Below are 27,383 nucleotides of genomic sequence, written 5' to 3' on the forward strand. Positions count from 1 at the left end.
CAAGAAGCTAAAGCCTCAAGATCACCACTCTGACCCTGTCCACTCAGACGACTGTTGCTTCTCTTGCCCCTGCCTTCCTTTAGTCAATCCCAAACATGAATTGGTCGCTGGTCAAAGCTCCAATTATGCTGCTGTGATCCACTGCTGCCTTTTTCTACTCAGGCAGTGGACCTGAGTGAAATCCCCTTCTCTCAAACTTCCTATATCTGGGTTGCTCGCTGGTCAAATCTCAATTTACTTCAATTTACATGCTATTTATGGGAGGTCCACAATGAAAAATAAATTAGGGACTTCACCAATGCTGAAAGCTTTAAGTCAAATGTTGCTGAATGTAATGTGTCAAATAGGGAATAAAAGCTATAATTGTGCCCACTTCTCCTTTATTTCAGATGTATTTACGATGATCATTTTGGCTCAGATTGGAACATGTCTGTATTTTCTCTTTGGTAATCAAGATGCTGTCCACAATGCACTGGGAGTAAGTATTGGCAGATGAACATGTGAAATTCAAGTGGCGTTAGAAAGCAAAGCAAATGTTGGATAATTACCTGGCTGTTTCATTCCCTCTGCTGTTCATCAACATTGTTTGACTTCTGTCGGTGGAATAATTATCAATTATTCCATGCCTTGCGTCCACTGCCCCCTTTCTCTCAGTCCGGCCTTCTATCACACTTTAGAGGTCCTGCAGTTCCCAGTGATCTCAAGACCTTGCTGAAAGTAACTAATTAGATTCAATTACAGATACATGTAACTGCTGTAAATTAATTAATTTGCAGTTACCTTTTGAATGAAGGACAATGATTCTGTTCACATGAGTAAGGCTGCACAAAGTAAGCCAGCTATGGCTGACATAAAGCTGTGGATCCAGATATATCGTGTATCTGCCTCTTCAGTTCAGGTTGATCAGGGACTGACCCTGGACTTGGTACTGGAGGAGGCATTCAGATGTGCTGACATCCAAACTCCAAAACCTTTCAAAAACCTTTCAAAACTTCTGCGTTGCAATACACAAGTGCACAAGTGAAAAGTGAGTTGACACATGAGGAAGACCCTTGTTCAAAGCTAAATACAGTTTGGCCTCTCAGATTGGTGTGTGCAATTAATTTGTACACAGGAATCTGTTTAAATAATCTTTTAAATGTATATTTAAATATTGGTCCATATGCTGTCTGTTTAATTTTAATAGCAAAAAGAAATTAAGATGAGTTAAGGCAACATAAAATCTATCTGAACTAACAGACTGCAAAGTGAGGAAGGTGTAAGGGAGTTGATGTACAGCCATCTTCTAATCATGAATGATGTGTACAATTACACTTATTGTTGACATTCCTATGATTCCTCATTCCCATCCCCTACCAAAGATATTTCAGAATGACGTAATTGTACTTCTGGTTTTTTTTAAAAAAATGATCAAGAAAGTGAAAATTAGATCCAGATTCCTTCAGAGAATACCAAACCAAAGTAAGGTATACAGTATTTTAAGGTAATCGAAAGTCTATTCAGAAACAATAGCATTCAGGAGTGTGCTAAAAGAGGAGAGGCAGTGATTTCTGGGAGAGAAATTGGAGTTGTGTGAGGCTGGGACTAAATAGGTTTATAGATTACAGTGGAGGGCATTGGGAATGGTTATAGAATCAGCAATGGGTAAATTTAACATTGAGATGTATGCCGAATGGAAAACAGAGGTCAGAAGTGATTGCTGACTGTATGTAGAATGGAAAACATGCAGCAGAATTTCACACCCTCTGAATTTTACAGAGGATGATGAGAGGTTAAGTCATGAGATGACAAAAGAATAGATTAAATTAACGATAGTATAAGAAAGACATTGTGTTAAAAATTCAACCAAGACTCAAATTGGGGATGTTAATATTGCACTCAAACTGGTTCAATTTAATATGGTATTCAGGACAAGGGTTTTGGGTTTGTGACAGACCTAAAGATGATGGTTTTTAATTTATCTTTGAGAAACTGCAGTAATTTATCACTTATCCAAGATCGAGTGAATTTGGGCAACCAATCTGTCAACTTGCAACCATATCGTTTGGAATAGGAAAAGCAGATCAAATTCCCACAACATTTCAGTAATTAAAAATGTAATTAGATTTAATTAACCATTAATCAATGAAATACTGCAGATAGCCTTTCAGTGTTTTAATATTGTAATGTAAAACATTTTTTTCAGCTTGTTTGTATCCCAAGAAACTGGAGATTTTACATTCTAGCTATGATTCTTACTCACTTCTTTGTTATCATGGGCATTGAGGTATGTAGAGTACTTACTATCTGTTATTTCTGGCGTTATTATGTCAATCAAGAGAAACTTAGCATGTTGGTTTCTCCTTGGAGTTTAGAAGAATAAAGGGTGAATTTATTGAGACATACACTGTAAATTCCTAAAGGATCTGATACAGGGTAGACATTGAAATTTTTTCACTCGTATGAGTTTCTTGAACAAGGGTATATAGGTACACTGCAAGGGGCTGATCATTTAATACAGAGGTGTGTAGGAATTTTGGTTTGCTAAGAGTGGTGAATTTCTGAAATTCTCTAACCCAGATAGTTATGGGGGCTATGTCATTAGAAGCATTTAAGATGGAATTAAATAAAATTCCCCTTAGTAAACTTATTCAACCTTTCCCTATAAGTCAGTTCTTCAAGTCCCAGCAGCATCCTTGTAAATTTTCTCTGCATTCTTTCAGTCTTACTTACATAATTCCTGTCAGTCGCTGATCAAAACTCCAAATTAGGCCTCACTGATGTGTTGTACAATTTCAACATAACATCTCAACTACTGTACTCAATACTGTACTGTACTTGATTTATGAAGGCCAATGTGCCAAAAGCTTTCTTTACGACTTTTTCCACTTGTGATACCACTTTCAAATAATTATGGATCTGTATTCCCAGATCCCTCTGTTCTACCACACTCTTCAGTGCCCTACCTCTCACCCCATAAGACCTCACATTAAATTCTATCTGCTACTTTTCAGCCCATTTTTCTACCTGGTCCAGATCCCACTGCAAGCTTTCACAGTCTTCCTCGCTGTCCACCAGACCCTCAGTCTTGGTGTCATCCACAAATTGCTTATCTAGTTTACTATATTATCATTCAGTTTGTTGATATAGATGACAGACAACAACAGACCCAGCACTAATCCCTGTAGCACATCAACAGATCACAGGCCTGCAATCAGAGAGCCAATGACTTACTACCGCTCTCTGGTTTCTCCCGCGAAGCCAATAACTTATCCAATTTACTACCCCATCTTAAATGCCAGGAAACTGCGAGTTCTAGACCAACCTTCCATGCAGGAGCTTGTCAAAGGCCTCACTAAAGTCCACATAGGCAGTGTTGTTGCAAGAATAGAGTCGCTGGAGAAAAACATTGGTAGATATGAAGCAGCTTCTTTATTCGACAAAACAAGATAGAGCAGGCATCATATTGGGGCCCTTTCAGTTGAAAGGTCTGGCTGGCCCAATGTGGGAGTTGATAATTTATGTGCTAAATATCAAAGGTCAATTCCATATTGTCCTTTGTCTGGTCTGTGATTCAGGATTTTCGGAACCTATTGTTCAGAGCTGCATTTTAAATTAAATCTACAATTTGTATTCAGATTTGAAGACTGGCGGCTAAACACAAATGCGCCAAGCCCAACAAATTCTCTAACAGACGGCATCCACTACCTTGCCTTCATCAACTTTCCTGGTAACTTCCTCGAAAAACTCTAGCACATTGGTTAGACATGATCTACCACACACTGCCATGTTGACTATCCCTAATCAGTCCTGGTGTATCCAAACACTTACTGTATATATCCAGTCCCTTAGAGTACCTTCCAATAACTTTCCCACAACTGATGTTAGGCTCACTGGCCTATAACTTCTTTGCATATTCTTAGAGGCCTTCTTAATGGATGGACCAACATTAGCTATCCTCCAGTCCTTTGGCATCTAATCCTTGGCCAAGGAAGCTATCCCTGCAATTTCTACAATAGCCTCCCACAGGGTCTGAGGGAAAACCTTATTCAACCCTCTGGATTTATCCACTCTAATTTTCTCAAGCTAGCAAACACCTCTTCCTCTGTAATTTGAATTGGGTCCATGACCTTGTTGCTGCTTTGCCTCTCTTCTGTTGACTCTGCATCCATCTTCTAAGTAAATACAAATACAGAATATCCATTTAATATCTCCCCAATCTCTTTCAGCTCCACACTTAAATTAACACTCTGATCTTCCAGAGGAGCAATTTTGTCCCTTGCTATCTTTTTACCCTTAACATCTGTAGAATCCCTTTGGACTCTTCCTCACTTTGTCTGTAAGTGCAACCTCATGCCTTCTTTTAGCCTTCCTGATTTCCTCCTTAAGTGTTTTCTAGCATTTTTTGTACTCCTCAAGTACCTCATTTGTTCCTGCTTGCATATACCTGATATGCACCTCATTCCTTTTCTTTCTTAGGGCCTCAATATCTCTCAAAAATCAAGGTTCCCTAAGCTGTAATCCTTACCTTTTATTCTGTCAGGGAACATACTAACTGTGCTCTGAAAATTTCACTTTTGAAGGGTTCCCTAGTACACCTTTGCCAGAAAACAACCTGTCTCAATTCACACTTGCCAGATCCTTTCTGATACCATCAATATTGGTCTTTCTTCAATCTAGCATCTCAACCTGAGGACCACCTATCCTTCTCCATAATTACCTTGAAACTAATGGCATTATGATCACTAGAGGCAGTGTTCCCCTGCACAAACTTTTCACCTGCCCTGTCTCATTCCCTAATAGGAGATCTAGTATCACACTCCCTCTATTTGGACTTCTACGTACTGATGAAGGAAACTTTCCTGAACATGTTTGACATACTCTTTCCCAACTGGTCCTTTTACAGTACAGTAGTCCTAGTCAATATGTGGAAAGTTAAATTCACCTACCATCACAACCTTATGTTTCTAGCAACAGTCTGCAATCTCTCTACTAATTTGCTCCTCTAAATTCCACAGACTGTTGGATGGTATATAAAATAATCCTATTAATATAGTCATACCTTTCTTATTCCTCATTTCTACCCATAATGCCTCACTAGTTAATTTCTCCAGTCTGTTCTGACTGAGCATTGCCATAACATTTTCCCTGACTTGTTATGCCATCCTATCTACTTTAATCCTTCCTGATCTCTCACATCTGAAACAACGGAACCCTTGAACACTGAGTTGCCAATCCTGTTCCTTCTGCTACCAAGTCTCACTATTGGCCATAATGTCTTAATTCCACATGCTGATCCATGCCCCAAGGTCACTCACCTTTTCTACATTCTCCTTGCATTGAAATGTGTACAACTTAGAACGTTAGTCACACCATGCTCAACCTTTTGATTCCTGATTTTATAGGTAGGCTTAACCAGGGGTGCAGTGCTCATTTTTTAGGTGCCGGAGCTGACAAAATGCTTGCCATTTCCTATATCATATATATATATATATCACACACCCAATTTGTGTACCTGCTTGTTTCATGTACTGGGCAACTTCCTTGCCCCATTCATGTAATGAGCAGGTAAAGCCTCTTATAATGTCAAGCACTAAACCAAGATGAAAGAAATTTATGAATTCCAGAGCTCCACAGAAATATATTGATAGTTAAGACATTAACAAGATTATAGCCTATCACTACATTTCAGTGTATAACTGATAGAATAAAACATACTATACTGTACTTAATTTAATATGACAAAGCATTGCATGGTTGCACTCACTAATTATCATAAAATATAATTATCAAGCAAGTAAAGAAAAAGACAGTAATCATGTATTTTACCAATTTAAAAGTAATTACCTACTTACCAAATGCCACCAACGAGAAGTTTAAAGATAATTTTCACAAAGAGTCAGGCGTAATATGTGTTCGGGGGTCTGAAGCAACTCTTGTCCTAGTGTCATCTGCTGATCTGTGGTACCGCAGCCATGATTACCTTGAATATTTCATCAAAATCAGGCCGAAGATAAGTGAGCAGTGAATTTTTCTTTCATTGTTTTCGACTTTTAATCTTAGGTTTCAATGTACATTCCTTGCTTTATATAGCTCCTACTTGGAATCCAATGGTACCCATTGGAAAGAGCGGAAAAATGTTCACACTTGTGTACAGTTGTCCCTCCGTATCCACGGGGGATTTCTTCCAAGACTCCCCCACCACCCGCGGATACCAAAATCCACGGATGCTGAGGTCCGTTATCTAAAATGGTGTAGTATTTGCATTTAACCTATGCACATCCTCCCATATACTTTAAATCATCTCTAGATTACTTATAATACCTAACACAAAGTAAATGCTATGTAAATAGTTGTTCTACTGTATTGTTTAGGGAACAATGCTCAAACAACGAGTGCTGGAGAGACTGAGGATCTGTGAAATGGCGGGAGGCTACAGTAGGGTATGCTGGGACAATGGGTCGAGTGAGGACGAATTTCACAAAAACCTAAATTTTAAAAAAGTCACGGCTTCAGGATTTCACCAAGTACGATCAAATATCCTAATGTTATTAGTGGTATTTTCCCCACCAGCCACCAGCCATCACCCACCACCCCCTCTCCCCAACCCCAACCCCAACCCCAACCCCAACCCCAACCCCAACCCCTGCTTCCATAAAATTCCCTCTATTTAATATGCGGCCGCTGTAAAATTCCCTGCTTGTTTATTTTGACTTTTTTTTTTACAGAGGTGCCGGAGCAGCGCTTCGGTGAGCTCCGGCAGCACTGCACCCCTGGGCTTAACAATATCGTTCTCCACATCCACTCCACAATCTGTTCTGACACTCTGGTTCTCATCCCCCTGTAACTCTAGTTTAACCTTTTCCCCTTCACCCCCGTGCAGCAATAGAAAAGTTCTCTCTAGAATATTAGTCCTATTCCAGTTAGGGTGCAAACAGTTCCTTATGTACAGGTCCCACCTGTCCTGGAAGAGAGCCCAATGAACCAAAAATCTGAAGCCCTCCCTCCCACATCATCTCCTTAGCATGTGTTAAATTGTATGATCTTCCTATTTCTGGCCTCACTAGCACGTGGCATGAGAAATAGTCCTGACATCACAACCCCGGAGGTCTTGTCCTTTAACTGAGCACCTAACTCCCTGAACTCATTTTGCAGAACCTCTGGTTGCTCACCCTCCCACTTACGAATGCTGAGAACTCGATCCAAGATGTCCCAGACCCTGGCATTTGGGAGGCAACATACCATCATGAATCTCATTCTTGTCTACAGAACCTCCTTTCTGTTCCCTAACCAACGAATCCCCTATCACTACAGCTCGCATCTTCTCCCGTTTTCCCTTCCGAGCCACAGAGCCAGACTCAGTGCCAGAGATCCAACCGCTATGGCTTTTCTCTATTAGGTCATCTCCCCCCCCCCCCCCAACGGTATAGAAAGTGGTATACCTGCTGTTGAGGGGAATGGCCACAGGGGTAATCTGCACTGGCTGTTTATCCCCTTTCCCTCCTGATGGTCACCCAGTTGCCTGTGTCCTGCAACTTGTGCATAACTACCTCCCTGTACATCTGTTAATCAACTCTTCAGACTGCTAAATGATCCAGAGTTCATCCAGTTCTTGCTCTGACTCCTTAACATGGTCTATTAGAAACTGCAGCTGGATGCACTTCTTGCAGGTGTAGTTGTCAGGGACACTGGCGGTCTTCCTGCCTTCCCACTATCCTGTATTGTAACCCCCTTGCTCTAAATGTGCAGTAAGAAAGAAAGAGAGAATAAATCTTTAAAAAAAAATCTACCTACAGCCTATGCCTCTGCTCACGGAAGCCTTGATAAACCAAAGCCTCAACCCCTCACTCTATCATTGACCTACTCATACAATGGCCGCTCCACTTAAACCTAGTTTCTTTTCATTGGTGCTTGCAAAGTGCCTAATTATGTGGAGTCCAATGACTCCTTGGGAATTGTAGCATGCAAAATGTAGACAATTTTAGAAATTGGTAGTACTTTAGCAATTTATTTTAGCAACTTCTAACATGTTAGACTACTTTTCTCAGACATACCCATATATTCCAAACAATTTGAAGTATAAGCATTTTATATTAAAAATGTCCATTAATTATATACATTAATCTTTTCCATTGTAAAGTCTATTGCAAACCTTTATCCAATCTGATTCTTGCCAGTGTAAGAACTATAATGTAGCTTATGGCTAAAATAGCTATAATTACAACATGATAAATCTTACATGTAGTTTCCATTATAAAGATGAATGGGAGAATTTGTAATTAAAACAATCACAAAGACAGGATGGATAATTAATGTGGTGAATTAATTAAATATTAATGTTCTGCTCCAATTGGTGACCTAGTTGTAATCTGCGTCTGCACCAGATAGCCATTGGTATTGATTCCCTATATCCAGTGTCACAAGCAATTGAAAACTAAAATGAATGCCTTTAAAATGAGAACTATATGAGATTGTTTATGTACTTCTCTATATAGTAGGAGAAAATTTGAGTCTTTTCTCCTCGATTGTTTCCTTAAAGTTGGCCTTGACTCCCATGTCCATGAATGCTCTATTGCTCTTCCAGCATAATCACTGAAGCAATCATGTCATTATTTAATATCATTACCATAAGCTTTTAACTCCTAGTATGGAATGGTCGTGTTTTTTTAAAATTTTGATTGCAATAGCTATTCCTTATGTTAAAATAACAAGCTTCTTAGTGCAATTGGAAATGAATGTTGCAGGACAACTAAAGAGTAATGTACTTACAAATAAAGCTGATATTCTTTAAATAGGGAATTATAATAGAAAACAGACATCTCTGGGTGTTTCTGAAAAAGTGTTGTAAAATCAAATCTATGAAGCGCTACAAGAAGATATGGAGAATAATAAAGCAAGACCCAAACTGGCCGCCAGGAGATAGTTCAAATTATACAACATCTTGTACCATGGATGAAGAGGTTCTGGAAGAAAACTCTAAAATAAACTATGAAGATGATAAAATTCATAAAGAATCACAAAACGGATTTGCAGTATTTACTTCACAGCAAGCTGAGGAGGAAAACTACAACAAAGAAGTAATTCAAGAAGCTTATTTGTAAGACTAACAATGAATTTTAATTTTATATTTAGCAATCCTTTTATATCCCTACAAAACCAGCTGACTGAAGGTCCTTGTAAAGTTTTGTGTTACATACCAAGGTATTATTATGAATATCAGATCAATGAAAATTATTTTAAAATAATTTATGTGTGCTGAGCATACATGAAAATACTAAGAATTTCTGGCAGTTCACTTTATTTACAATATTATGTTATGCTCCCTATTCATCACAATTGAGCTCATAATAACACATTATTGTATATTCAATCAAAATTATTAGCCCATAAGAAGTACTTGAAAAGATTATATGATTGCTTACTATTGTATTTTCTGAAACGAGATTTAAATATATCCTGTATTTCAAGAAAGTGGTGTTTTTTTGCTGTTGGTTATTAGCAACAGTGACAAATCATCCACATAATTTCTGTTGCTTAATTATTTCTGCCACCAGACATCAAATTGTTTACTGTATATAGGACCAGCCTAATTCAGTCTGTTGAAGCTGTTTTTGAAGAATATAGCAATCAAGCCTCTCAATTTTTATCAGTTTACAACCTTACCAGAAATACAGAGAATTTCACATTAATAATAAATTCCTTATTCATGCACTAGTTTTTATTTTGATGTGTAGCTTTGCCTGATTGTATTAAAATAAATGTACCTCTGTATGTACAGAATGTACTTCAAACAATTGCATCACAATAATTGCTTAAGAAATATAAAGAATGATTTTTGCACTCAACGAATAAAGATTTTTATTGTGTGATAAATGAGACACCTGAACTGGATTCATTGATCTATAACTGAAACTTCATTCCTGGAATATGACAACTCTATTTCAATTTGTGTTGTCTCTTTTGCAGGTTGCACAGTTGCTTGGAAGTTATCAAGTTCCAAGGTCCCATTTATTGTTATTCAACCATGCACGTGTCTATAGGTGAACAAAACATTGTTTCTCCGGGGCCAAGGTGCAAGCTATGGTACATATAGTCACATACAGCACATCCAGTTAGGATCCAGCACAGTCAGTCACAAAATAATATTAACACAAGTCCCTGAGTGCCATGGCCTGAAGATTGATAGATTGACATCAAGTGTGAGATGCATGTCTATGTAAGGCAGTGTAATGTTATATTAAAAAAGAAACAAGTAGTTCCATAAATGTTTAGAAATTGGGACCCTCACCACTAGCCTATAACTAGGTATCGTTAGGATCATTATATATCTGGCCACAAATCACAATGTGATGCTGATTCCAATACAAATAGATTCCCTCCTTCAAATAAATACTGTTCTGTTATTATTCTGTAGGTTATTTTGTTAAATATTCTTATTAGCTTGTTTCTAAGGTTTCATATATCTGAACAGCGTGTAATGCAAACTGAGTAGATGTTTGTATTCAAATTGTACTACATTCATCGACTTTGTTTTGCACTCTTCTTACAATAGTTCAAATATAAACAGTTTGATGAATCTGTTGAATTAAATTCTTTTGCATGAGTGTACCTTTTTACCAGGATTCTATTGGTCCTCTTGCTCTGCAGTAACATTTTAGTCCAATGAGTTTCACTTTAGTTGGAGAAATTCTGTAAATTAAGATGAATCTTAAAATGGTTTATTTATGAGTATTTGTTGCTCTTTTTCCATTTTCTGTCTGATTTCCCTTTGTGTTTGTGCACGTTTTCTTGCCAATAAGTGGTTAAATGTTAAAGGGTAAATTCTCATTAACATTGGAAATATAACAGTAGTACAAGTCACATCTGTAGGGAATAAGAAATCAATTTATTAGTATTTTGTAGCTCAGGAATTGACATACTAATGAAATGATACTTGATTCCCAAATTAAATCAAATTATTACTCATGAATAAAAGTGCATTTTTAAAAAATAGTACTTGATAGTGGACAAGGACTTTGGGAGATGCAGGGCCTGCTTCTATGCTGTATTATATGACTCCAACTGTGGGGATAGGATGGGGAAAGGATCTGGTTAAGGCATATTGAAATTATCTTGACAGGTAAATTTAGACTTTACCACTAAGAGGACACGGTGATATATAAATGGGTAACCTCAATTCAGATTCTGATTAATATAATCTAGCTATTTGATACCAATAATCATCATAATAAAGACAAAAATATCTGCAGATGCTGGAAATCCAAATAAACACACACAAAATGCTGGAGGAACTCAGCAGACCAGGCAGCATCTATGGAAAAGGGTACAGTTGATGCTTTGGGTTGAGACCCGTAATCAGGATTGGGAAAAAAAGATGAGAAGTTGGAGCAAGAAGGTGGAGGGAGAGGGAGGAAGAAATATAAGGTGGTAGGTGAGAGGTGCAACTGGGGGAGGTGGAGGGTTAAAGCAAAGAGCTGGGAAGGTGAAGGAGATAAAGGGCTGGAGAAGGGGGAAATTGATAGGAGAGGGTAGAAGATCATTGAATAAAGGGGAGGGGGAGGAGTACAAGAGGGCGGTGCTGGGCAGGTAAAGAGATGAGATGAGAGAGAGAAATGGGAATGGTGAAGTGGGGGGTGCAATTCCCTACACCTCCTCCCACACTACCATTCAGGGCCCCAAACAGCCCTTCCAGGTGAGACGACACTTCATTTGTGAGACTATTGGAGTTGTCAACTGTATCCGGTGCTCCTGCTGTGGTTTCCTGGATAATCGGTGAGACCTGATGTAGATTGGAAAGCTGCTTTGCCGAGACTGCCAGAAAAAGCGGGATCTCCTGCTGGCCACCCACTTCAATTCTACTTCCCATTCCCATTCTGACATGGGAGTCTGTGGCCTCCTCTACTGCCACGATGAGGCCACACTCAAGTTGGAGGAGCAATACCTTGTGTTCCGTCTGGGTAGCCTCCAACCTGATGGCATAAACATTGATTTCTCAAACTCCCAGTAATTGCACCCCCCCTCACCATTCCCATTCCCCACCCTATCTCCCTCTGCTGCTCCTCCTCCTTCCCTTTCTTCCATGGTCTTCTACCCCCTCCTATCAAATTCTCCCTTCTCCAGCCCTTTATCTCTTTCACCTATCAACTTCCCAACTCTTTACTTCATCCCCCCCCCCCATTTCACCTATCATCTACCTCCCTGTACTTCTTCGTCCCTTCCCCCACCTTCTCACTCTAACTTCTCATTTTTTTCCCCAGTCCTGATGAATGGTCTTGGTCCAAAACGTCCACAATTTACTCTTTTCCATCGATGCTGGCTGGCTGCTGGGTTCCTCCAGCATTTTGTATGTGTTGCATCATCATAATAAGCATAGTCTAATTTAACCAATACTGCAAATAATAAATGAGTTTGAACGGCCTTCTGACTTTTTCTATTGGGGGTGGAGACTTCTTACACAACTCAGCCATTGATGTAACTGAGTAACAAAAATGATTAAGATCATTCCAACTTGGAATCAACTTTTTCAGCTAACCAAATAAGACTTCTTTCAACAGCCTTACCCAACATCCTTGTGTAAAATCTGAGTTTGAACCCTGTTCTTTATTATGAAATTTTCTGTTCAGAGGAATTAATAATAACATGGTTCAATAATAACTATTGGTCAGCTGCATGAGGATAGTTTGGGCAGAAATATCATGAATTATGGTTCGTGTTTGGATGCAGCTCAGTCCACACACTTAAGATCCTCGTAACTTTACATGTTTCTTAATACAGAAAGGGTAGTTTAAGATAACATGTTGGTAAACCCTGATAATACATAGCTATTTGAAGTTATCTATACAAATTTACAGAACAATTTTTTTCACATTCCATTTCTATCAAGTACAAACTGTTATTAATTTCAAGTGTTTACATCACTTTAACCACCAGTGTTACATGTGTCACTGAGCTATCAGATAAAACTCATCATAAAAAGCACTAAACTATTCGATAACTTTTTATTGTTTTTTTCTAGCATCTATCTTAATTCACTGTTCTGGATCTTATTTATGATTTTTAATCCTGCTTATTTTGTGGGCTGAAAATTTCCCCCATCAACATGACTGCAACTCCATTACAGAAGACACTTTCATGGCAGATTGAGAATAATTCTGAAGAAATTCAGAGAATTTGTACCTTACGTGAGACTTACCAGACCTACTCTATCTAACATGGCTTCAGGGATGATGTAGCTTCCTTTTCAGTTATCTTTTATTTCCCTTTCCTTCTCTCTTTCTGTCCAATAAAGTACAGTGACTGGTATTTCACAAAATAAAAATAATCAAAAAATTCAGCACATACTCAAGCTTTTTGTGAACTGCCATTTTGTAAGGATTTTGACCTGCTTGACATCTTGACGGCATGTTGCCAAATTAATTAATTTCTGTCCCTATCCTTTGTAATACCAATGTAGTAATTGCATGTAGTTTTATATTTTTCACCTTATAATTAAAAGAAGACCTCTATTGATTTGTTAATGTGCAAGTAAAATTTACTATAAATTAAAAATATTAAGTGTACTTTTTAATTGACAAATTATTAAAATATTCCTGTATTAATTTAACATCACAAACAATGCTTGGTATTTTTGAGCATCATTTATTTTGGTCTATCTCTGAAAAAGTAAATGAATAGTTTTGGCTAAATGTAGTTACAATATTTTAAAATAGATAAATTAGAAACAAAAATAACAAAGGACATCAAACCATAAATACAGTAATTTATTTTTAATTATTAATAAGTATTCACTTATAGCAAATACTTAATAATTTCTTTGTCTCGACCTATTTTGGAATAATCCAATCAGCGAGAAGGCACTAGCAGCAGCTGTTACAAAGGAAATGGCACTGATGGCTCTGTTTGCCTAAGGAAATAAAAGAGAATACAACAATGCATTAAAATAATTGGTCAGCAGCTTTGGGGATTAGATTGCTGTGGAAAATTGATAAGCCATGTAGTAGTCATCACTGGCTGTTGCTTTACTTTTATAAAAAGTGTGCTAAAATACTTCTTCAAATCTGAAAACTGGTTTGTCATATAAATTGTCACATTTAGACAGAGACATAACGTAAACATTTTTATTCCTCATGTATGTGGATGTAAGTAATAAAGTCAATTCAATTCAATAATAAAATATGGTTCTTTAAGAATAATAGTTACCAATTCAAAACTAATTCATAATATATTTGCAAGGCCTTTTTCTTGTAAATATGGAAAAGGTTATTTAGAATGACATCTGTAAAAATGCAGTAACAGTTAATGCACCCTGGAATAAAAAGTAAAATTAGAAAAATATTGAAAATTATATAAATTATAAAAGCAATCACTGATATTTATTTTCAAAGTTAATCAGAAATTTAAAATATGCATTTTTACAGAAAAGATTATATTAGTTGCCTGCAAGTACAGAAATATTCTCATCTACTTATTGTACTGCAATATGTTAATATTCATTTTTCAATCCTGTGTAGCCAATAGGATTTGATCTGTACTTTCAACAATATGAATTGAGTAAAAATCACTATCAGCAATCACTGAGAGGAAATGCAAAGATGCCAAAACTCTTTTCATCAGCCTCAGATCTTCCCCTTAATGTACGGCTTCACATTACCCTTCCTTAATGCAAAGAATTATGCCATGATGCACTTTTGGTAAAAGTTACATACCTGGTCAGATACACCCTCACCATAACGAAGTAAAGTGACAAAATGTTCACAGTTATTCCCGAGCAAATCGTAGGACACCTCCTGTCCAATTAGAAACTCAGCTCGCTTAATGATTTCATCCACTGGTAGAGGTATGCGGTTATCGTCATACTTATTATTTATTTTGAAAGGATCTTGTCCAACAACATCTTTAAGCAGCTGCATTTTTACCATTGCTTTCCTGCTGAAAACGGACTTTGCACTAGTGAATGAAGCTGGGGCCCCCTCCTCTGCTAAGGTTTAGTATAAGAAAAAGATTAGGGAAAAATAAAAGCATTAAATGCTCATTTGTATAAATAAAGCAACACTTTAAATGTGATTTTACAATAACACTGTAAATATACTCATGTTGTTACAGCTATTCAATTGCTTCAAACCTTATTTTTGTGTATACTAGCTAAACTTTTAAAACTTAAACATGATGTAGATAGCACAAACAGATACAGCAGAGGCTGATAGAAAAAAGCACATGTATAGTGGATATAGGTGTGGTCAGATTCTGATCGAAAGCACTGAGAACCAGTCTTTCCATGTAATCTTAATATAAAATGCTGCATATTAGAAAGCAAAAACTGCAGGTGCTAGAAAAGTTAAAAACCACAACAGAATGCTGGAAATATTTTGTCAGTAAGGCAGTGAGAAAAGCATATTTAATACTTCAGGTCATGACCTCTCATCAGGTCAATATCACTCCAGCAACAAAGGGAATTGAATTACATCCCTGGATTCAATAACTTAACCAGTGTCCTATTTTGATAATAGGTTACCAACTTTAAATATTAACTCTGCTTCTACTTCCACAAATACTGCCTGATTGGGAATTTCTAACATCTACTGTGTTTACACAGAGACAAAAGATTCTGCAGATGCTGGAAATCTTGAGCAACACACACAAAGTGCTGGAGGAACTCAGCAGATCAGACCGCATCCATGGAGGGAACTGAATGGTCAACACTTCTGGCAGAGACCCTTCATTGGTTACAGTGCTCAATCTGTATTTAAGTAGTTAGTTTTTTTTAATCTATTAAGGTAGTTTGTCCTGTGTTTTGGAAGGATGTTACTCAGCCAAAGAGGAATTGAATAAACATTAATAAGGACAGTTCTGAAAGGTGAATGGATATATGCATATTCAGAAAGAATGTATTTTATTGGGATTAAGATACTTATGAAAGATGTATCTAAGTTAATTCTAAAATTTGCAAATTTAAACAGAGCGAGGACAAACATTTCAAACCCTGATATTTTATTTGCTGTTCATTTACCTTACCTAGTGGTGTGACATTTATAACATAGCCATCTCCCAAGTACAAAGCCCAGTGTTGATATGCTGGTCTAAATATTTCAATTAAGTCCCCAGGGTGGGGATCCCCAGTGTATTCCACACTAAAGTGGTCATTAGAAGCCATCTGAAAGTGAAAACATATTAATTTTTAAAAATATAATTTGGTAAGTACTCTAAATAATTAATCAAAATATCCAAATTTAATATAGTTCTTCGTTAGAAAGTACAATGCTATTTTATTCAAACAAACAAAATCTAACTAAGTACCCAAAAAATGGATTCTAAAAGTCTGGAACAAAATTAGAAAGTCTATTGAGAGAACCAGATCTTGGTTAAGATTATGCCCGAGTTGTTCTTCGAAAGAGAATGATACCCTTGCTGAAAATGTGCAGCATTTACAGAACGCAAGTGTTGGTGAGAGAATAGGGAGATTGAGAGAACTACACAAAGAGAGACAGGTAATGATTTAGAGAGCTACATGTTGAATGAGAGCTAAACAGCGAGATACCTTCACCCATTAAACTTCCAAGGAAGCAACATCAGCATGTGTTGCTTATTCAACTAATTGAGATAGAATATAGAACATATAACGTTGAGCCGAAACAGCTAAAAAAATCAAAAACACCCAAACACTAATCCCTCCTACCTACACCAGGTCCATATCCCTCCATCTTCCTTACATCCATGTACCTGTCCAAGCATCTGTTAAAAGCCTCTAACAACAGGAATTCTGCAGATGCTGGAAATTCAAGCAACACACATCAAAGTTGTTGGTGAACGCAGCAGGCCAGGCAGCATCTCTAGGAAGAGGTACAGTCGATGTTTCAGGCCGAGACCCTTTGTCAGGACTAACTGAAGGAAGAGATTTGAACCCCATCCGTTATTTATTTTTATACACACATTCTTTCTCTCACTCTCCTTTTTCTCCCTCTGTCCCTCTGACTATACCCCTTGCCCATCCTCTGGGTTCCCCCCCACCCTTGTCTTTCTCCCCGGACCTCCTGTCCCATGATCCTCTCATATCCCCTTTGCCAATCACCTGTCCAGCTCTTGGCTCCATCCCTCCCCCTCCCGTCTTCTCCTATCATTTTCGATCTCCCCCTCCCCCTCCAACTCTCAAATCTCTTACTAACTCTTCCTTCAGTTAGTCCTGACGAAGGGTCTCGGCCTGAAACTGCGACTGTACCTCTTCCTAGAGATGCTGCCTGGCCTGCTGCGTTCACCAGCAACTTTGATGTGTGTTAAAAGCCTCTAATGTATTTGCCTCTACCGCCATACAAGGTAGCACATTCCAGGCATCCACGACTCTATGAACACATCCCCTTCACATCCCCCTTGAACCTACCCCCTCTCACCTTCAATTCATGCTCTGTGGTATTAGATATTTGAATCCTGGGAAACAGACACCTTTGTCCACTCTATCTATGCCACTCATAATCTTGTAAGACCATAAATATAGGAACAGAATTAGGCCATTTGTCCCATCAAGTCTGCTTCATCATTCGAACTTAAGATATAGGAGCAGAATTAGACCATTTAGTCTATTGAGTCTGCTCCACTATTTCATCATGGCTGATCCAATTTTCCTCTCAGCCCCGATCTCCTGCCTTCTCCCCGTATTCCTTCATGCCACTGACCAACCTCTGCCTTAAATACACATAAAGACTTGGACTCCACGGCTGCCTGTGGCAAAGAATTCCACAGATTCACCACTCTCTGGAAAAAGAAATTCCTCCCATCTCTGTTCTAAAAGGACGCCCCACTATTATGAGGCAGTGTCCTCTGGTCTTAGACACTCCCTCCACAGGAAACATTCTCTCCACATCCACTCTATCAAGGACTTTCATCATAGTCATAGTCATACTTTATTGATCCAGGGGGAAATTGGTTTTCGTTACAGTTGCACCATAAATAATAAATAGTAATAGTAATACTACTATTAGTAAATAGTAAATAGTAATAGTCATGGAAATAATAAATAGTAAAAGAATAGTAATAGAAAAATAGTAATAAATAATAATAAACAATCATTCAGTAGGTTTCAATGAAGTCATCCCTCATTCTTTCAAATTCCAGTGAATACAAGCCCGGAGTCATCAAACACTCTTCACATGACAAGCCATTCAGTTCTGGAATCATTTCCGTGAACCTCCTTTGAACCCTCTTCAGTTTCAGGACATCCTTTCTAAGGGGCCCAAAACTGTTTACAATACTCCGAGTGAGGCCTCAACGGTGCTTGATAAAGTCTCAACATTTTATCCTTTCTTTTATATTCTAGTCCTCTTGAATTGAATGTTAACATTGCATTTGCCTTCATCACCACAGACTCAACTTGCAAATTAACTTTTAGGGAATCCAGCACAAGGACTCCCAAGTTCCTTTCTGCCTCAGTTTTTTGTATTTCTCGCTATTTAGAAAGTAGACAACCCTTTCATTTCTTCTACCAAAGTGCATGACCATACATTTCCCAACACTGTGTTCCATCTGCCAATTCTTTGCCCATTCTCCAAATCTAAGTCCTTCTGTAGCCTCTCTACTTACTCAAAACTAGCTACCCTCCACCTCCACCTATCATCGTATAGTCTAAAAAAACTTTGCAACAAAGCCATCAATTCCATCATCCAAATCATTGACACATAACATAAAAAGAATTGGTCCCAACACAGACCCCTGTGGAACACCACCAGTCACTGGCAGCCAACCAGAAAAGGCTTCCTTTATTCCCACTCCTTGCCTCCTGTCAATTAGCCACTGCTTTATCCATGCTAGAATCTTTCGTGTAATAACATGGGCTCATAGCTTGTTAAGCAGCCTCATGTGTGGCACCCTGTCAAAGACCTTCTAAAAATCCAAGTACACAAAATCAATTAATTCTCCTTTGTCTATCCTGCTTGCTATTTCTTCAAAGAATTCCAACAGATTTGTCAGGCAAGATTTTCTCTTGAGGAAACCGTACTGACTACAGCCTATTTTATCATGTGCCTCCAAGTACCCCGAGTCCTCATCCTTAATAGTCAACTGCAACATTTTCCCAATCAATGAGGTCAGACTAACTGGCCTATCGGTTTCCTTTCTTCTACTTCTCTCCCTTCTTGAAGAGTGGAGTGACATTTGCAATTTTTCAGCTTTCTGGAACCATTCCAGAATCGAATAACTCTTGAAAGATCATTACTAATGCCTCTGCAATTTTTTCAACCACATCTTTCATAACCCTGGAGTGTACACCATCTGGTCCAGATGATTTATCTACTTTCGGACCATTCAGTTGCCTAAGAACCTCGTCTTTAGCTATGGTAACTTAGCACACTTCATGACCCCTGACACCTGGAACTTCTATCGTACTGCTATTGTCTTCCACAGTGAAGACTGATGTAAAATGCTTATTCAGTTCATTCACCATTTCCTTTCTGCCATTACTATCTCTCCAGCATCATTTTCCAGGGAACCGATATCCACTCTGGTCTCTCTTTTATACTTTGTGTCTGAAGAAACTTTTGGTATCCTCTTTAATATCATTGGCTAGCTTACTTTCGTATTCTAGCTTTACCTTCTTATTGACTTTTCTAGTTGCCTTCTGATGCTTTTTAAAAACATCCCAATCCTCGAATTTCCCACTGATTTTTGTTCTATTATATGCCCTTCCTTTGGCTTTATGTTGGCTTTGACTTCTCTTGTTAGCCACGGTGGTGTCATTTTTCCTTAGAATACTTCTTCCTCTTTGGGAGGTATGTGTACTATGCCTTCCAAATTGCTCCCAGAAATTCCAGCCATTACTGCTCTGCCATCATCCCTGCTAGTGTTCTTTTCCAATTATGACCAACTCCTCTCTCATGCCTCTGTAATTTCCTTTACTCTAATACTGATACATCTGACTTTAGTTTCTTCTTCTCAAATTTCAGGGTGAATTTGATCATATTACGATTACTTTCCCTCAGTGTTCTTTCACCTTAATCTCTCTAATCAATTCTGGTACATTGCACAACATCCAATCTAGAAGAGCTGATCTCCTAATGGGCCCACAACTGCTCTAAAATGCCTTCTGATAGGCATTCCAGAAATTCTTCTCGTTGGAATCCAGCACCAACCTCATCTTCCTAATCTACCTGCATATTGAAATCCCCCACGGCTACTGCAACATTGTTCTTTTGGTATGCACTTTCGATCTTCCACTGTAACTTGTAGATCACGTCCCTACTACAGTTTGGAGGTCTGTGTACAAATCCCATCAGGGTCTCTTTACCTTTGCAGCTCCTTAGCTCTATCGACAATGATTTAACACCTTCTGACCCTATGACTCCTTTTTCTTAGGATTTGATTTCATTTTCTACCAACAGAACAACGACACTCCCTCTGCCTTCCTGCCTGTCCTTTCGATATAATATATATCCTTGGACATTAAGCTCCCAGCTAAAATCTTCTTTCAGCCATGATTCAGTGATGCCTACATCATCATACCTGCCAATGTGCAACTGTGCTCCAAGTTCATCTACCTTATCCTGTATATGCACACATTCAAATATAACCTCTTCAGTCCTGTATTCATCTTTTTCAATTTTGTATGCCTTTTACATTGCAAGTTATTCTGTTGACTGCAATTCTGCCCTATCAACAGCCTCTCCTCACTACACATTGCCTCTATTTGTAAACTAGATACTACATCTTCAGCACTATCAACCACATTTAGATGTGTACACCTTTACTGGATCTCCCCTCAGCCCCTGATGCTCCAGAGAAAACAACCCAGGTTGATCCAAGCAGCACACACAAAATGCTAGGCCAGGCAGCATCTGTACTGTCAAAGTTTGGGCGAAACCTTTCAGCAGGGCTGGAGGAAAAAGCTGAGGAGTAGATATAAAAGGTAGGGGGAGGGGAGAGGGAAACTCAAGATGATAGGTGAAATCTGAATGGGGATGGATGAAGTAAAGAGCTTGGAAGTTGATAGGTGAAAGAGACAGAAGGCCGTGGAAGAGAGAAAAGTGGAGGGCGGGGGAAGGTGCGCCAGATGGAGTTGAAGGATGGACTAGGAGATAAGGTGAGAGAGGTAAAAGGGGATGGGAAATGGTGAAGTGGGGGGCAGGGGCATTACTGGAAGTTCGAGAAATTGATGCACGGAGTATAAGAAATAAAGTAGATGAGCTTGAGGCACAGTTGGAAATTGTTAAGTATGATGTTTTGGGAATAACAGAGACATGGCTTCAAATGGACAGGGCCTGGGAAATGAATATTCAACGGTATACGTCCTATCGAAAGGACAGACTGATGGGCAGAGGGGGTGGGGTGGCTCTGTTGATAAAGAATGAAATTCAGTCCCTTGCGAGGGGGGACATAGAATCAGGAGACATAGAGTCAGTATGGATAGAACTGAGAAATTCTAAGGGTAGAAAGACCCTAATGGGAGTTATCTACAGGCCCCCAAACAGTAGTCTGGATGTAGGCTGTAAGTTGAATCAAGAGTTAAAATTGGCATGTCGCAAAGGTAATGCTACAGTTGTTATGGGGGATTTGAACATGCAGGTAGACTGGTTGGTACTGGACCCCAAGAAAGGGAGTTTATGGAGTCCCTCCGAGATGGATTCTTAGAACAGCTTGTACTGGAGCCTACCAGAGAGAAGGCAATTCTAGATTTAGTGTTGTGCAATGAACCGGATTTGATCAGGGACCTCGAGGTAAAGGAGCCATTAGGAGGTAGTGACCATAATATGATAAGTTTTAATCTACAATTTGAGAGGGAGAAGGGAAACTCGGAAGTGTCAGTATTACAGTTGAGCAAAGGGAGCTATGGTGCTATGAGGGAGGAGCTGGCCAAAGTTCAATGGAACAATACCCTAGCAGGGATGACAGTGGAACACAATGGCAAGTGTTTCTGGGAATAATGCGGAAGGTGCAGGATCAGATCATTCCAAAGAGGAAGAAAGATCCTAAGGGGAGCAAGGGGAGGCTGTGGCTGACAAGGGAATTAATGGACAGTATAAAAATAAAAGAAAAGTATAACATAGCAAAGACGACTGGGAAGCCGGAGGATTGGGAAATTTTTAAAAGGCAACAGAAGGTAACTAAAAAGGCAATACATGGAGAAAAAATGAGGTATGAAGGTAAACTAGCCAAGAATATAAAGGAGGATAGTAAAGGAGGTATGTGACAAGGAAAACAATAGTTAAGACCAAAATTGGGCCCTTGAAGACAGAAGCGGGTGAATTTATTATGGGGAACAAGGAAATGGCAGACGAGTTGAACAGGTACTTTGGATCTGTCATCACTAGGGAAGACACAAACAATCTCCCAGATATAATAGTGGCCAAAGGGCCTAGGGTAATGGATCAACTGAAGGAAATTTATATTAGGCAGGAAAGGGTGTTGGATAGACTGTTGGGTCTGAAGGCTGATAAGTCCCCAGGACCTGATGGTCCACATCCCAGGATACCTAAGGAGGTGGCTTTAAAAATCGTGGACGCATTGGTAATCATTTTCCAATGTTCTATAGATTCAGGATCAGTTCCTGTGGATTGGAGGGTGGCTAATGTTGTCCCTCTCTTCAAGAAGGGAGGAAGAGAGAAAACAGGGAATTATAGACTGGTTAGCCTGACGTCGGTGGTGGAAAAGATGCTGGAGTCAATTATAAAAGATGAAATTACCACACATCTGGATAGCAGAAACAGGATCGGTCCGAGTCAGCATGGATTTACGAAGGGGAAATCTTGCTTGACCAATCTTCTGGAATTTTTTGAAGATGTAACTATGAAAGTGGACAAGGGAGAGCCAATGGATGGAGTGTACTTTGACTTTCAGAAAGCCTTTGATAAAGTCCCACATAGGAGATTAGTGGGCAAAATTAGGGCACATGGTATTGGGGGCAGAGTACTTGCATGGATGGAAAATTGGCTGGCTGACAGAAAACAAAGAGTAGCGACTAATGGGTCCCTTTTGGAATGGCAGGCGGTGACCAGTGGGGTACCGCAGGGTTCAGTGCTGGGACCGCAGCTGTTTACAATATATATTAATGATTTAGATGAGGGAATTAAAAGTAACATTAGCAAATTTGCCGATGACACAAAGCTGGGTGGCAGTGTGAAATGTGAGGATGTTATGAGAATGCAGAGTGACTTGGACAGGCTGGGTGAGTGGGCAGATGCATGGCAGATGCAGTTTAATGTGGATAAATGTGAAGTTATCCACTATGGTGGTAAGAACAGGAAGGCAGATTATTATCTAAATGGAGTCAAGTTAGGAAAAGGGGAAGTACAACGAGATCTAGGTGTTCTTGTACATCAGTCACTGAAAGCAAGCATGCAAGTACAGCAGGCAATGAAGAAAGCTAATGGCATGCTGGCCTTCATAACAAGGAGAATTGAGAACAAGAGCAAAGACGTCCTTCTGCAGCTGTACAGGGCCCTGGTGAGACCACACCTGGAGTACTGTGTGCAGTTTTGGTCTCCAAATTTGAGGAAAGACATTCTTGCTATTGAGGGAGTGCAGCGTAGGTTCACAAGGTTAATTCCCTGGATGGCAGGACTGTTATTTGTTGAAAGATTGGAGCGACTGGGCTTGTATACTCTGGAATTTAGAAGGCTGACAGGGGATCTTATTGAAACATGTAAGATTATTAAGGGATTGGACACGCTGGAGGCAGGAAGCATGTACCCGCTGATGGATGAGTCCAGAACCAGAGGCAACAGTTTAAGAATAAGGGGTAGGCCATTTAGAACGGAGTTGAGGAAAAACTTTTTTTCACCCAGAGAGTGGTGGATGTATGGAATGCTCTGCCCCAGAAGGCTGTGGAGGCCAAGTCTCTGGATGCTTTCAAGAAAGAGATGGATAGTGCTCTTAAAGATAGTGGAATCAAAGGTTATGGGGATAAGGCAGGAACTGGATACTCATTGTGGATGATCAGCCATGATCACAGTGAATGGCGGTGCTAGCTCGAAGGGCCGAATGGCCTAGTCCTGCACCTATTGTCTATTGTCTATTGATGTTCATGCCTTCAGGTTGGATTCTACCCAAATGGAACATAAGGTGTTGTTCCTTCAACTTAAGTGTGGCCTCATCATGACAGTGGAGGAGGCCATGGATAGACAGGGGAGTCACTTTTTCTGGCGGACAGAGCATTGGTGCTTGGTGAAGAAGTCTCCCAATTTATGTCAGGTCTCACTGATATACAGGAGGCCAGACCAGGAGCACCGGACACAGTATATGACTCCAACAGACTCACAGGTGAAGTGTCACCTCACCTGGAAGGACTGTTTAGGGCCCTGAATGGTAGTGAGGGAGGAGGTGTAGGGCATGTGCAGCACTTGTTTCACTTGCAAGGATAAGCACCAGGAGGAAGATCAGTGGGAAGGGATGAACGGACAAGGAAGTCGCGTGGGAGCAATCCCTGTGGAAAGCAGAAAGTGGAAAGGGGTGGAAGATGTCTTGGTGGTGGGATCCCACTGGAGATGGCAGAAATTTTGGAGAATTATATGCTGATTGATCCAACCTCTCTTGGTAGCATATGCCCTGTAAATCAGACAGCATCCTGGTTAACCTCTTCTGCCCCCTCTCCAAAGCCTCAACATCCTTCTTATAGTGGGGTGACCAGACTCTATGCAATAATCCAGATGTGGCCTAACTGTTGTATGTCTATTATGAGGAAAATTAACATTATAAAAACTTTACGGTGCTTTTATTAATCTTTGTATGTACGATATAATAGCATAACCCTATCCTGTTTGGCTTCAAATATACTCCTGATGTGCCAAGTGTCTTAGTGTCTTGGGTGAATTTTGAGGTAAATCCTTCTGTGGCTCATTGCTGTTAATTACAACATCATTTATGCTAATTACAGCAATTATCTAATAGTGCAAAGTGATTGTCCAAACTGAGGAATTTGAAGGTATCTGACTGATTGTCATTTATTACAATATGTAAGGCAATCGGAATTTATCTTGGTAGGGAGCAGAAGTGTAAATATTAAGTATTGCTTAGTACAAGGTTTGCTGGCACTTCCAATTAGTGTATTTAATTACAAATATATGTAAGGATTTTAAAAATATATTAAATTCTTCTCCATTTTTAAGTATTCCCTCAAGATAGAGAATGTCATGTTCCCCGGGAGAGATGAGGCAGTTGTTGCACACAACCAACTTCCTTGGTAAGAACTAGGTCTTGGTCCTGTTGCAGGGAGAATGGAACTTTCAAGACAGCAGAAAAGTGGCTTTACTATACAGAGTTAGCATATATGTGCACTTCACAACAATACAGACTTGGATGCGCTCCTTCTCTCAGCACCCCTCCCTCACAAACTCATACCCTTATCCTCTTCTGGAGTTTTCCTACCCCTGACCCCTTTCTGCTAATTGCCTTCTTCAGAAACCCCACTCTATCGGTCCTCATTCTTGTCTTCCTCCATTGCTCACCTCCTTCTCAATGAGCCTATTCCGTCTTTCTTTCCCTCCTGACACCACATGCACTCCACACCGTTGACCCCAATCTCCATTTGGCAGCTGATCTAATTAAATGTGATGCCACCAATCGATTGCTGTGGATTGGCCTCTTAGGAGATCATTCTTAAACTGCTATTACCCTGCTCTTGCTCATGCCCATTTCCAACAGCATAACGAAGAGTTCCACCTGCTCTCCCAGAAAACCTCAAAACTTTAACTTGGCTTCCTGATTCTGTGCAATATCAGCAGGTTGAACTCTCCTGGTGGATTCCAGTGCCTGAATTCCCTGCAGATGGGAGGGAAGATTCACCCTGCAGAAGGAGAATGTTGCACTCAACTTCACCCAGCAGAAATGTTACAGTTTTATATCACATCATATTAGGTGGCACTATTTCTGAAACCGGTGCAAGCTATTGACAACTGCGCTGCTCCAAAGAGTGCTATATGAGGTCATTCTTACAATCAGACATTAGGTTCTATAATGAGTCAACCTATAGCTGGGGAAGTGATGACCCCATCCTGTTAGACTGTTTGAACCAACTTATCTTTTATTTTTTTCTTGCTTCTCTTTTAATATTTGTATATCTGTGCACTTGAAATAGTACTGTGACACTATAATTTCCTTTGGGATCAAAAAAGTATCTATTTCTGATGTGCATTCTTCTTCTAACTTCTGTTAACATCATTTAATTTCAGGTAGATTCTGAAACTTATAGGCAGAAAAATAATATTTATGTCAGTCACGATAAAAGGTTTACCTCAAGGTTCAAAAATTAAATTAAAACTTAATCTTCTAATCATTAATAGTTTGAATAAACTAATTGAGATTCTGTCCTCTGAATGATAGTTGCATCAAAATAAACTATAAAACTCTTCCAAACCATTCATTCTACAGCAGCAGTCATAGATATTAACTACATTCCACGTGACTTCAAAGTTCAAAAGTTGAAAGTAAATTTATTATCAAAGTACATATATATCACCATATACAACCCTGAGATTCATTTTCTTATTTATTACTAATTTAATTGCTGCTTTGATTTGCAAATCTTCATAATAAAGTTGACTTACTGTTGTGACATGAACATTCCACACAGCTGTTTGCTGATCGTCCTGTTAAAGACTGAAGTTACTGTTTTGCTACACCACTTGTGAGGTTTAAAAGCATTTTGAAATTCATATGCAGATGAGTCAATGAGTGCCATTGCTGTACGCAGGGAGGCCTGGTCCTCCCAGTATTGTCATGGTAATTTTAAATGAAAGTGAAGAGTTGCCATTTTCATTGAACTGTGCTTTTTATTTTCTGGAATTCATTCATTCACTGTCACAATGAAAGCTAAATGCACAGATTTTCTATTTATGTTCACAAAATGTAGGTTCAAACTGACATGACCAAGGTCAGATTTGTCATTAAAGACCTTAAAAAAATGGGGAACTATTCTTAGCTTTATTTTCCCGTCACTATATATTACTGTTTAGAAGAGCGCTCATGTGTTTTTATGTGTATTGGGTCCGGTGCAGTTCCTATTAACCCCTAAGCAGCCAACAGACTTTCAAGTTTCTTAGGATTTTTATACATATCAGCTTTCACATATCTTGACTACTGTAATGATTGATTCAAAATGTCAGGAATAGCACAATGCTATAACCTTAAATCCACATATGTAAAACACAAATGATTTAAAACTTTAAATCATAAAGCCTTTTTCATTTGTATTACATTGTCTCTTTCCTTTTTTAATCTTTTTAACTTTACTTTTCCCTATCACAACACATGCTTGGTTGAAAGCAAATTCATATTCTGTAAGGGCTAAATGCTGCATTTACTCCTTCATCTGCTTTTGAACAACTATTTTAGAGATGGAGCAACTTTGAATAAAAGCAATTTTTCCCACCTCACATATATATTTCACGGAAATATCCTAGCATTTTAACTCCTTCATGAGGTTACTCATCCGT

The 27,383-nt window shown here is 39.1% G+C and overlaps 2 protein-coding genes across 3 annotated transcripts in view; one reads left to right on the top strand and one right to left on the bottom strand.

Annotated features, from left to right (window-relative positions):
- The window catches only part of atp13a3 (ATPase 13A3), a 124,185-nt gene extending 115,105 nt beyond the window's left edge, over positions 1-9,080 (top strand). Inside the window, 3 exon segments of the mRNA XM_072256954.1 lie at positions 390-478; positions 794-925; positions 8,775-9,080. Of these exon segments, the coding sequence (XP_072113055.1) occupies positions 390-478; positions 794-925; positions 8,775-9,080 (527 nt within the window).
- Positions 9,081-13,636: 4,556 nt separating this feature from the next.
- Positions 13,637-26,695, bottom strand: plaat1 (phospholipase A and acyltransferase 1). Of its 2 annotated transcripts, none has more exons than XM_072255306.1 (4): positions 26,496-26,695; positions 15,991-16,129; positions 14,685-14,953; positions 13,637-13,882 (listed from the first exon to the last, which is right to left on the bottom strand). In XM_072255306.1, the coding sequence occupies exons 2-4, from the start codon at positions 16,127-16,129 to the stop codon at positions 13,781-13,783; spliced, it is 510 nt and encodes a 169-aa protein (XP_072111407.1). In that variant the 5' UTR covers positions 26,496-26,695; the 3' UTR covers positions 13,637-13,780. The 2 variants fall into 2 exon arrangements, with proteins under 2 accessions (XP_072111407.1, XP_072111406.1); XM_072255305.1 differs by having other exon boundaries at positions 14,685-14,956.
- Between the last annotated feature and the right edge of the window lie 688 nt (positions 26,696-27,383).

The sequence above is a fragment of the Mobula birostris genome, chromosome 4, assembly GCF_030028105.1.
Source record: "Mobula birostris isolate sMobBir1 chromosome 4, sMobBir1.hap1, whole genome shotgun sequence".
NCBI lineage: Eukaryota > Metazoa > Chordata > Chondrichthyes > Myliobatiformes > Myliobatidae > Mobula > Mobula birostris.

Bases quoted from the DNA above. Each gene is read 5' to 3' on its own strand.
- plaat1 (XM_072255305.1), bottom strand. From the start codon at position 16,129: ATGGCTTCTAATGACCACTTTAGTGTGGAATACACTGGGGATCCCCAC. The intron at 14,957-15,990 runs GTAAGGTAAATG...ACTAAACCTTAG, and splicing joins TATAAATGTCACACCACTAG to CAGAGGAGGGGGCCCCAGCT. The intron at 13,883-14,684 runs GTATGTAACTTT...TTATTTCCTTAG, and splicing joins GTGAGGGTGTATCTGACCAG to GCAAACAGAGCCATCAGTGC.